Source organism: Gallinula chloropus, assembly GCF_964237585.1.
Source record: "Gallinula chloropus genome assembly, chromosome: 7".
NCBI lineage: Eukaryota > Metazoa > Chordata > Aves > Gruiformes > Rallidae > Gallinula > Gallinula chloropus.
In genome coordinates this window covers 14758293-14770562 of record NC_140092.1, presented here as the reverse complement: position 1 = coordinate 14770562, position 12270 = coordinate 14758293, and the positions used below count along the sequence as shown (strand labels likewise).

Genomic DNA, 12270 nt, shown 5'->3' with positions numbered 1-12270 from the left:
CACAGCCCTCTCCCCTCTCACACCACCTCCTATTTCTTCCATATGCCCAAGCTTCATCCTGCTGCTGGGCAAGCCATCATCCTTTCCTGGGGCCCTGGAGGTGGTCTCCCTCAGGGTCCTCCTGGCAGCCTCTGCTACCTACAAAGGTGCTAGTGAGTTGAGCAGGTGTCACAACTCCCTTTTTGTAAGGTTTGCAGAACTTTTTTGGCATTAAATCAGTGCTGGTGGAGCTCAGCCCCATCAGTGCCCTTTAGGAGCAGAACTGACTCTGGCCAAGTCAGAGTTGCTATTTATCGGAAAGTAATTTTAAAAAGCATCCCACCAGAATTTCCACCACTTTACTTGGCTCATAAGGGTCTCAAGTCACCAAAACTGTGCTCATCTGGGTGCCCAGCAAGCCTGGTGCAGAGCTGCTGAAGCAGGAATAGCTGCCCAAGCGCCTCCAACTCCAGCCTCAGAGCAACCTCCAGCGGCAGAGAGCTGTTCCGCAGGCAGGGCAGGGACGCTCCTGGGAACCCCAGTGCGCCTCGGCCACGGCAGAGTAACGCCGGCCCCCTGCCCGGAGATGGCCGTGCAGGAGTAACGTAAGCCCACTGCCATTTCCATTAAGGCACCAGGATAAAAATCTGCTTTCAAAAAATTAAATTGCCTGTACTTCCCCATGACTCATCTAACAGCCGAGATGTGCTCCTGGCACACACCCAAACCCATCAGCCACTGAAGGACCAATTAAAAACAACAAAAAAAGAGAGGGGGCTGTTATTAGTTTAAAGTTCTGTGTGAACTTTCCGCTGGTTACTGGTGAAGCCCCGTACTGGGGGAGATTGAAAACATCAGTGATACCGGAGCACATGCATAACTAAGCACAGACTTGAGGCTCTTTGCTATGGAGAAATGGAACTAACCAAGTACATATTTAGCTTTGCAGTATGTAAGTGCTTTATTGAGTCAAAGCCTGAACCACATTCCACCAACATCGATGAAAGATCTTCAGAGGACTTTGAGTCTGACTCACAGAAAGCCATCTCTACTTGTCTTTTACCACAGGTGCTCTTGGAAATAGAGCTTACAGCAGCAATCCACAGGGTCTTGCCCCATCTCAAGGATGTCTCTTTTATTGTCTCATCTCCTATACGAAGTTTTGTAGAATATACCCCAATCAAGCAGAAGCTTTTAACGACGGGATACATACACTGTGATCCAGTTTCACAGACACACTGCATGCAATAGAAGCGAATTAGAGTAAGTAATATCAACACCACCAAAGGTAATAAACATTTTATTTATAAACATACATTTACTATAAAAGCTGTTGCATTTTAGACAAGTTTTCCTAATTTCCAGAGGCATTTTAGAATAAATAAAATAAAGATTAGCATAGTTGGTATTCAACATTAGCCTCAGCTAGGACAGCAATCCTTGTCCTTGAATGGACATGCAGGTAAGGATGGTCCCCTTCTGGTTCACCAACCTTTAGGACATTCACTGAGAACTACATATGTACTGCATTGGTAACACTACATAGCAAGAGTAAGGAAAGGTACACCACGGAAAATGGGCGTGTGAAACACAGATGGGTTATGATGCCTGTTCAGGTCCTTTGAAGTAGTAAGAGGCTAAATAAATCCTGAAATATCTAAAACCCATTACATACATTGTACTTGCTTAGCAATAATAAATCATTTTTTGCAACAAATACATTTACATTGTAGTTCAACTGTAGTAAAGCGGGTTTTTTCTGTGTTTAAACTGGAAAAAAAAATAAAAGATCTTAGCCTGAATGAATTTCCCATGTAAGTGTCCAAAGGAAATACAAAATCAAACATAAGCAGTTGGCAAGTACAGCTTAGATAACTGTTGAAAATTATTCTGTGCTGGTGAATAGATGTTCATGAGGGGGGAAGAATCGGTGGCAGAGAACGCCGCTTCATTTCACTTGACGTACAATCAGCTTCGCTAAAACATGCATATATGAAACTCAGGGAGAGACACTGGGGTCAACTTCTAAGCAGCTTCAGAGTCCCAGCAGTGTGTCTGCAGTGCGATGCATGCCCCCCACCCCCCCTTGCCCATGCATTTTAGTCCCAGCCATGCTCCTAAGCCCTTTGGGCACTTACCCCTACATGAATGAGCAGCAGATCCTAACTTCCGACACAACCCTTTCATACACCGGGGACCGATTTGCACACCTAAACTCTACCACATGGGAGAAGGGGTGTTAGAGACTCATACCAAACAGCTGCACTAGCATGCATGGTCTCATGTAGCAGCTAGGCCCAGGCATCGCACACTCACGTATCGTTGACGCCGCACACGGAATAACACAGATGTACAAAGTCGGTTACAAAATCTGCTTCTTGAATTCCCATGTTACGAGTTATTTGTGGGAAAACATTATGATGGCCACATGCAAAGTGTAAAGATCCTGGTTATCAAAACCCCTTAGCGGTAAATCATGCAGGCGGTTAATCAAAATATTGGGCATTGCTTGGCTTAGTTCCAAAAGATTTTTCTGATTTTTTAGTGTTGCTTTTCAGGTTTTTTTTAAAAATATTCCTCAGGTGAAGCCTGTGAAGGACTTCAGCTTCTTGGATTTATTGCATCCATAAGTCATTGTTGACTGTGTGCAACAGCTTTGCATTTTCTAAGGCACAATTTTAAGGAAGTAACACATAACTTTCCAGCAGATAGTCACAATGTCCTCCCTTCAATGACAACATCCTACATGGGTACTCAGGGACATGCAGCTTTGCATGGGTATGTGACTCACATGCAAGCAACTGTCTAGCATTTAAATAAATAGTTGCTAGCTACAGAACGACTCAAAGTTATTGCTCCCCTAACAACCACTTCATTTCCATTTACCAGCGCATCAAATGGTTGCAGATGTGCACATACATAAAATAAATCTCTACTAATTTAGGTTTATCATGGTTTTTAAGGCAGAATAAGTCGTTTCTTCCCCACCATTTTAAGTTGCATTGTGAACTGCTAAAATGGGCCATTTCCAGTAACTGTTTCCCAAAAAGTGCTGGGGTATTTTACAGTCGCAACACACCCCAAACCTTGTCCGTGTACTGCCGATAAAGTGATGCAGCTCTGACTGCTGCTTCAGTGTGCTGCTGGATCACTTTAGTAAGGAGCATGTGCCTCATCAAAAAGCACAAAGGAAAACTGGCCCAAACACAGGGAAGTTAGAGTTTTTTTGCCTACCGCTGTCAGCCTCCTCCCTGCCCATCCTCCACACTCCCGGGTTTTGCCGACTTTCTTGGGATGGCATAGAGAGGAACACAGGCTCAAGGCTGTTTTATTCCCTGCTCTGGAGGGACCCAAAACACACACAGGAGACTTCAACCAATCATACTGTTTGCAAGTGAATGAGCAGATCTCAAACCAACTCAGACCGTCCACGGGCAAGTTATGCACCAGAGAGAAAAGCTTCACCACAGCACCAAACCGCAGTGTGGAGACTCACAGTTCAGCTGCATCCGCCCACTCGGCCGCCTCTCCCCCACATCACCTTGTGTCGTGTTAAGTAACAGCGTGGGCTGCTGGACTTAGCAAGGAGGATTGCTCCTAATGGGATTCTTGCCATGGTTAACGGTATACAGTCTTTAGGTTTAATGAAGAAATTTTTATTTGAGAGAATATTAAGCTATAGTCATGAACATTACTTGAGGTACACAAACAAAAAAATCCTATAGCTAAAGGTGCAATAATTTATTTGTATAACTCCTACCCCTCCACTGAAGGTAATATAAACACAAAATGCTTTCAGAATTACAGGATGTATTATCAAACTAGTCTCTGTATAAAAAAAGTTATAGCTTCAGTTATAACAGAGAAGTTGTGCTGTGATGTTTAGTTTTTCAAATGCACTGATTAGATACTATCTTAAAATTACTTCTCAGCTCGAGTTGGCATATTCTATAAAGGTTCTGTAAACTTAAACTTTTTAATTCCTAGAAATGTTAAAACAAAACAGCTTTATTGCATGTTTATTTTTCTTATTACTTTCAAAAAAACAAGGTAACAGACTGGAAATCATAAGCATACCTGAAAGGTGGGATTATTCTTTTTTTTAATAGTACTTAGGCTTTGCCTTCCCAAGTATGGTCACACATATTTTTCAAATTTCTTAAGAAAGGGAAAAAAACAACTTATTGCATTTTAAAGGAGCAGGTGCAGCGCTTTTATGAGTTTTTCAAAATGAGATGAGAGCCATGATGTCCATGGATTCAAACTCTTACAAGTGATTGTCTGGAGGCAGCCGATACATGTGAGAAGAGAGTTCCTTCTTGAAAGTTATTAGGACCGAAAGTCATGTCACAATGTAGTTGGCTGTCCAGCAGCTGGGTAAAACAAAACCAAACCACGCCATTAGTTGACTCATTTTAACAAACATAAATGTGCTTTTCCTTACGTGATGTCTACAATTACGACACCCTCCCCTCCTCTTACCCCACACCTGGAAATATATACAATTTGTGCCCCCCTTCTTCAGGGAACCTCGTGAATTTACTTCTTGCCTTTGACTTCTGCACTCATAAATCTGTAGCTTTTTTTGGACACTGAAGACCAAGTTCCCTTTCTTGTCAGGATTTGTTGTAGAGAAATAACCTACCAGTAAAACCCCATTCACTTTTATTTGAAAAGCAGAAAGATTTTGGAGCCTAGCCCACGACATCATAACCTTTAATGCTTTGCTTTCTTAAGGTTTTTGATAATTAACTTGGAAACAGAATCATCTGCAGTTTCAAATAAGCTTCTGGCAGCCAAAATATTTAACTGAGATGTCCATAAGCTTGTCAAAACAGTAATGGTTAATTCTGGGTCAGTCAGAGAGTGGTGGGCACTGCTGCGCAGGTTTTCAGATGTGGCCGCAGGGGCAGGAAGGCACGAGCTGTGCAGTAGGGCAGCTGGTTTTATCTTGAGCATAAGGCTTCCCAGAACCCAGAGGCGAAACACTAACTTTGCACAAGGTTGTTGTTCTTTTCAGATGTGGAGTCCATCAACTTCTAATTAAAAATGAGAAACTAATCACATTTGCAGTTTTTCTCAAATTCAGTCCCTTGTAAACTGCCAACAAGAGACTGCAACTTAAATTTAACTTAACTCTTATTTTAGAGATTTTGCATGAAGAGTGGACAGAGCAAGAAGAGGCAACTCATCAGAAAAAAAGACAAACCCTTGACACGATTATTCTTCAGGAATCAGACATTTCCTCAAAACCTACCCCCTCTGTCACGGGCCTGGTTACTGTTGTGCTAGGTATGTACCTTACTGCACAGCTCTGTACCACGTTCTCTAGCACTGCTGCTGTAGAAATGATGATGTAGGGGGTGATTTCTACAGTGGGTAAGCTGGTAAATAATTTATTTGAGCCTTCATCTATTCTTAAGGGGCCTCAATTTTTATTTAAACAAAAAGGATTGAGAAGGAAAAGAAAATATGACTCATCACCTTCCTCTTTTTTTGTGCATGTGAAGATGGGATGTGCAAATGTGTATTTTAAGGGTCAGGTCCTCCCCACATGAGGAAGGTTTATAGTGTCAAGACTGAAGAGGAAAAGGTATTTCTAAATGTGCCAGGTTAATAATAATAAGAAGAATAATGAGAAGGAGAAGCAGCAGCTGCTAACATTTCTTAGCAGAATTTAAAAAAAAAAACAAACCAAAAACCTAGCAATGGTTATACAATAGCACCCTCTAGCTCTGCTGATGGGGAAATACCTCTCCCCAAAACACCAGAGAAAAAACAAATCTATTCTGGTATCAAAGGCAGGAAGGTACCTTTCTCACTCCTGGACTCCTACAGCCACTGCTTTTGAAAGAGGTGAAGGGAAATAGCAGGTGAGAAGAGCTCTATCTCTTTGCTTAGCAATTAGGGCTGTAGGCAGCACATATATTGAGCAGTGACATTGTCAAGAAGGCAACAATGTACTCCTGAGTCTTTTTTTCTGTGCTTACTGTTTTTCACAAAGCAGAAAGCCAGCATGAGCACCAGCCATCTCATATCACTGGTGGCATCAGGGTGAAGCTGGAGTGCTCTAGCAATTTGGTATCAGTCATAGAAATCCAGGATGAGGAAGGACATTGAAGTGACCTGCTCTACAGGCGGAAAAATGCATCAAGTATTTTTCTGACGTGCAATTGTCTGGCTCATTCTTCACGCCTTGCAGGAAGTAACACATTGGGGCATGCCACCACAAGGATTCATTGTGAGTTACAGAATGCTCTTAATATTTTCTTTGACCATTTTGTCCACAAATGGAAGCCTGGAGACATAAAAAATGAGAACTTCTCCAAACAAGGCCCGGGGCTCTAGACCTAGAAAGAAACATCTACCTTGTCTCATGAGCTGTGAGAGATCTAAGCCTTCAGCACATGCAATGTGTGTACACAATGTTGGAGTTTGTATTTATGCACAGAAACAGCCTTTGAGTCTAATACTGCTGAGCAGAGATCCTCTGGGCAAGGTTTAAGGGATTTGGAAATTCTTTTTTTATACAAGATGATGATTAAAATAGCACAGGAATCTCCTCTTCCCATGGTGAAGCTATGGCTGGCTGACAAAGCCATTTGGGCATAAGAGAGAACGCATCTCTTCCAGCAGGAGAAAAACCTCATCAGTTAAAATCACAACAACATTGTCAGTGTTCACTATCCTTTGGACAGGACTCGGTACTTACTTCTGGATCGGATATAACAATCATTGCAGTTAAGAAGACCATTTCTAATCCTGACATCTGTCCCACTTGCTGCATCTCCCAGCTGTCCCTTGCAAATGCCACACTGTCAATTGTAAGAACAGAGAAAGTAAGAGAGGCCATGCCCTATTATCTGTTGTAGCTCACCCCAAATTTTCACTTTTGTTTCAACAGTTCTTGGAACAGTGAGAATAAAACAACCCCCAGCACCCAGCCCATACTCCTGGGGAGCAGTGCTCAGCAAAAGGTTTATTTTGGACTGGCTTTCAGCAGTCTCCACTTACACCAAAGTGAAACCTACTGGTTTTAAAGGGACACCTGATTTTGACATCACCTTCTGGAGCCAGCCTATTCATGCCAGACCAGAGGCTCAGAGAGGCCAGAGGCTTAGTTTGGGTAAACATCTATTCAACAACAACAAAAAAAAGGCTCCATGAATGTCTAAAAGCAATCAAGCCAGAGATAATGGAAATGGACACTTTCTGAGTTCTCTGGAAAATACTGTCTTCAGACACTCAAGGAAAGTCATGACGTATTTTCGTTGAGCGCTCTGGTGTGAGGCTGAAGACATTGTCCATTCCATAGCCAAAACTTTTGAACCATGGGGTCAGATCAAAGATGCCTTTGGGACTGTCTGGGTTTTTGAAAAAAAAAACCCACCCCAAAACAACCCAACAAAACCCCAAAATACAAACTTCACAAGGTAACTAATTTTCTATCTAAAAGCAATGAGTACAAGTGGGAGATTACATGATGCTTCCCTCCATAAGAGAGAAACCTAAGTTTGCTTGTTAAAATCACTGGTTTTAGTCCAATGAACATGTCTGAAAACAAATTAACAAATTAAATGTGTAACTTCTGCTTCTTTACAAACACACAAACACAGGTAACAAATGTGAATCCCTTGGTCCTCTCATTTTCAATTTCACATCTACATATCTCAATATACTCTCTCCTCCCATCACACATTCTTCTTAATAAATGAAGAGACATACCCTGAAGCACTGAATATGGAAATAAAGACCAAGTGTTTCAATAATCATGGCAGCTCCTTTTCCAAGAGGAAGCCCACAGGTAGAACAAAGCTTCTTTCCGCTGACAGACCTAGGAGACAAACACAACTTGAAGAAAGCAGAACAGTAACTGATGCTAAAATGTACCCAAAAGTTTACAGAACTTTATGGTGAGGGACAGGATGGAAGGAAGGAGCATTGGAGGGTGTCACATAAATACACGTTGACCATTCAACCATGGTGCTGACCAGCCTGCACGCCTGCCTTCCAGACAAGCAAGCAGAGCACTTCAAATGCTTGAATGCATGGCAGCTCAGACCCATTTCCTTGCCATTCTGCTGTGCTAGACCAAGGGAGATGCAAGCTTCTTAACAGCAACCCAGATGGGTGGGAACCATGCCTGTGAATTACCAAGACCAACTGATGCCACAGCAATCAAAGCAGATATTCCCACAAATTACCTGAGTCAGACTCTCAGCCTGCACATTTGTTTGTTTGTTTGCAAATGGGTTTGCTTACTGCAAGTCAGAAGGCAGGGATGCTGCTCTTACACCCAAATAAGCTGGCAAAGTCAACAGTAGCAGCATAACTACAGCAGCACAGACCAGGCACCAGGCCCTTGGTAACTGATTTTAGTCTGTCCTGCTTGCAGCAACCTGCCTGTTAGTATTACAAGTAGTTAGAGCTGAAATCAGATCTCCATCTGCAATGCAAAAAACCCTGCAACTTTCTCCTTAAGCTTCAGTCTTGTCAAGAACTTTCTAGTAAATCAGCTGTGTGATGACAACTGGGTGAGGGATCAGAGACCCAGGAATAACTGTTACTCTTTTTCATCATGGCTTCAATGGCAGTGCAGGTGCACAGTTCTACGTGTTTCACATCTTGCCTTCTCTCCTGTCTGCCAGCCTGCCAGACCTGATGTTTGTCTGGTGGGAGGAACCTGAGATCAAGGGAATCCCCTTGTCATTAGGTGTCATCCATGGGTTTTTTTTCAGCCAGGGCTGAAACCTGGAGAGAAACTTTGTAATACTTGATGAGTTTTGAGAAGATGGTTTGATGAAATTGTGCACTTATAGGTTTACAGCATCTTGGTTTAAGGTTTTGGTGCAGCAACATAATAAGCACCAACAGATACAAATCTGGGATGCATCATGATAAAAAAAAACATTAAAAAAGAAACCAAACAAAACAGACAAGAAAACTACCCTTGCTTCCATCTAATCTCTGTCACTGCTGCTGAGCCCATCATTCTTTATCCCACCACATACACTGACAGCACAGGCACGTCACTGTCTTGTTGCTTTATTCTCATTATTTTTCTTAGAATAACCTCCCTGTTTCTTCTCCTCCCCTACATCCTTATGACTTCTGTCCACATCCCTTTCAGTTATTCTTGAGTCTAGCTTTGCTTTCACTTCTCCACTATCAGAGTTAATATGAGGACAGGCTAAAGTGTTAGATCAAAGAATAAAGGGCTTTGGGAATTCTTTAAGAGAAGTTTTATAATATTTTAGTGGAACAATGAATTGCATCCTACCTATTGTTTCCAAAACTAAGATTTATTTCAGGAAAAGATCTTGGAAAAGGGTCTTAGATCAGGATATAACTGCTAAATAATATGAAGTAGCTCTCATGACTAGGTACGTGTATCAAGAAATGATCTGAAATCCCACCAAACTGCAGCTACAATAAGAAGAAGGAATTCTTCACATAAAAATTCCTAATGGTTTCACATCAATGCAAATGGCATCAGAAGGATGGCTTTGCTGTCAAACATGAAGAAAAATGTTATTTAAATAGAACAAAAACTTGCTATGTTTTCTGAGTTGCATTACTTTACCCTATTTAATAAGCCAACTGATTTTAACATACCCCAAACTGCCAGTGACTCTATCAGGCGACAGTTAACACTTATTTAGAGCTGGTACATGTATCTCACAGAAAGCTGCACAGCTCATTCCCTGAGAGAACCAAACCTCCTGGAGATTAGTACAAATGTAGAAAATATAAAAACCAGCATCAAAAAAAGCAGTATGTGTTTCAAGTTTGGAAATTAAGGGAAGGACTTCTTTTTAAATCAACAAGTGTTGAAATGTCAGTCGGTGACAACATCTAGAACACACCTTGCTCCTGGGCATGTGGCTATTCAGAGTAAAGACAACGTCCTTTGGCTTAAGTGCTTCGAACTCATGCTTTACTGCTTACTTTAACTGGGACTTATACCATCTCATTTCAATTTCACTGAGATTTCAATGATCAAGCAGAGTCCTACAGCTGCTTTCTGAACTGTGTTATGTGAAAACATAACAATACTGCTGAAGTAGGCAAGCAGCATGGAAGAGTGAGCTATGTGTTTATTCCATGCATGGTTATGAATAGCAACATTGAAAAGAATTAATAGTGCATCCACATGATCCTACTGAGATTTACACTGCAAGCAGTTCACTGGTGAATACAAGATGTATTTGGTCTGCAAAATTCCTTATTGACCTTTTGTACCTGTTGGGTGACTGACTCGGACCAGCAGGAGAGCAGGGAGATGGTGGCCCAGATCGGAAGTTCTCGTGATAGCCTGCCCTAAAATACAGGAGGGAAAATGCATTACTACAGCTGAAGAACAATTAAACCCTTGTATTGAGAAATTCCAGCTACTGGATTTCAGGACTCCCAGCTCTAAAGATTTGATCTAAGAAATATGAGCTATGGGTTTGCTGCCCATTGCCATTTTGAGCCAATGAAAAATATCACTTTTTTGTTTGTTTGTTTCTGTCTCTGCTTGCTATTGCTCACTCAGATAACTCACAAGGTAATCATCCATGTCTAGACTCCTACCCACGTAGACAACCCAAGGTGGCTCACACCACAGTGAAGGAGGCTCAAGCCAAGGTACACCACCTTGGGCTCAGCCCTTTGTTTCCTCAGGGGATGTGCAGAGATGTACACTGGTAGAGCAGATGTGTGGTTGTTGATGGAAGGTCTGTGCCCTTTATTGAGTAAAAAGGAAGCTACCAACACTGAAAAGTGCCTTCTTACTTGTGCCCATTCTACCCTACAAGAATTTGGTGGGAAAAAACACAGATGTGCTTTGTTATGAGAAATCATAGGATTGATTCAGCCTCTCACTGCTTAAAGCTGTTTACAGATGAAATAACTATTTTCTCAAACACACATGAGCAGTTTGTTGTTGTGGAACAGGTAATCAAACCTCAATCTACATTAGTTTTGACTGGATACAGTCTTCAGAGAGGTAACACGTATCTTGCAGGACACTCTGTTCATATATATGCTAATGAAAACAGATGTTCCTTTCTCATTAGAGACGCACACTTTTTGCAAATATTAGGTAAACATGCCCCTTGTTTACTGAAAGAACTGGCATTGTTTTTTACTAATGTTCACTCAATAAGACAAGGCAAAGCATCAGAGAAGAAAAAAATCTCACCAAATTTCTATCAGAAAGAAAATACTACTCTTTATATATCATATTTTAAAAGCTATAATCCCTAAAGAGCTAGAAACTAGTAATCAATGTGTGTTTGGAAGTGGGACAGTGAAGCTCTTGGATACCAACTTCAAAGAGGCAGATTCCTTCTGACATTCCCACCCTGGCATTTAACCACTTACTAGCTATAAATGTTTGTCTTAGGGACTTAAAACAAATGAGGCACGTGAGCAACTCTGCAGATGAGTGTTTAAAGACCTAAGGAGAAAGAATACAGAGAGTGGCAAGCAGGGTGTGTGTTCCCTTGGGAAACTAGTTACTGGGGTACCTGTAATGGGAAATTATGTAGATAAACATGAGCAGTCCTGGTGGGTGAGTGAGGAGTCAAAGGTGTCTGCACATGGCAGGACTACCAGTGAAACTGAACTTAATGAATCTGGGGGTTGGACTCGATGATCTCTGGAGGTCCCTTCCAGCCCCCCACAATTCTGTGAATAAAGAATGCTGAGAGGAGTATAAGGGAGAAGAGAGCAAGAAGGACTTCTCAACCTCCACAATAATCTTTATTTTACATTCTCACCTCCTCATTTCTCCCGCAGAGCCTGGTTGTTGTCCCACACTGTGTCCCGGAAATGGTCTCTGCCGAATGTCCTCTGTGTGATGTGGCGACTGCTTTGTCAGCAACTGCTGATTCCAGGAGACGTCTACAATGGGAGGTGGGGAAATCTCAGTACTTGTGATTAAATGCTTTTGTCAGTACTAACAGACCAGCACACCTTGTGGGCAGACCATAAAGGAGACATGAGATGTACTGCTACTTAAAAGTAAGTTCTCAGAAGCCCCAAACAAAGTCAGAGGCTGTGCTACACCAGAAAATCTCTGTGGGAGAACACCCCCTTGCATTACCCTCCCATACACATGACCTACCCTCAGTTTCCAAATGGGGAAAGGGAGAGGCCAAACAGCTATCCATGAATAGCACTTGGGAAAATGAAGTATTGCTCTCCTAAGGAAGGAGGGACCAGACAGAAACTTCCAGTAGTGCCTGCTGATACAAACTTCTCAATATGAAGAGTTATGATGGGAGGGGTGTGTGTGTGTGTGTA

At 42.0% G+C, this 12270-nt stretch overlaps 1 protein-coding gene across 3 annotated transcripts in view; it reads right to left on the bottom strand.

The window, feature by feature from the left end:
- Positions 1-1263: 1263 nt before the first annotated feature.
- LIMCH1 (LIM and calponin homology domains 1) overlaps positions 1264-12270 on the bottom strand; it is a 70257-nt gene continuing 59250 nt past the window's right edge. For 2 of the 3 annotated variants that reach the window (XM_084267045.1, XM_084267047.1), the window contains 5 exons: positions 11745-11868; positions 10213-10299; positions 7705-7813; positions 6692-6794; positions 1264-4352 (listed from right to left, as the gene is read on the bottom strand). In XM_084267045.1, the coding sequence (XP_084123171.1) occupies positions 4327-4352; positions 6692-6794; positions 7705-7813; positions 10213-10299; positions 11745-11868 (449 nt within the window). In that variant the 3' untranslated portion in view covers positions 1264-4326. The remainder of the gene's footprint in view (positions 4353-6691; positions 6795-7704; positions 7814-10212; positions 10300-11744; positions 11869-12270) is intronic. The other variant, XM_084267046.1, reaches the window with a different exon arrangement.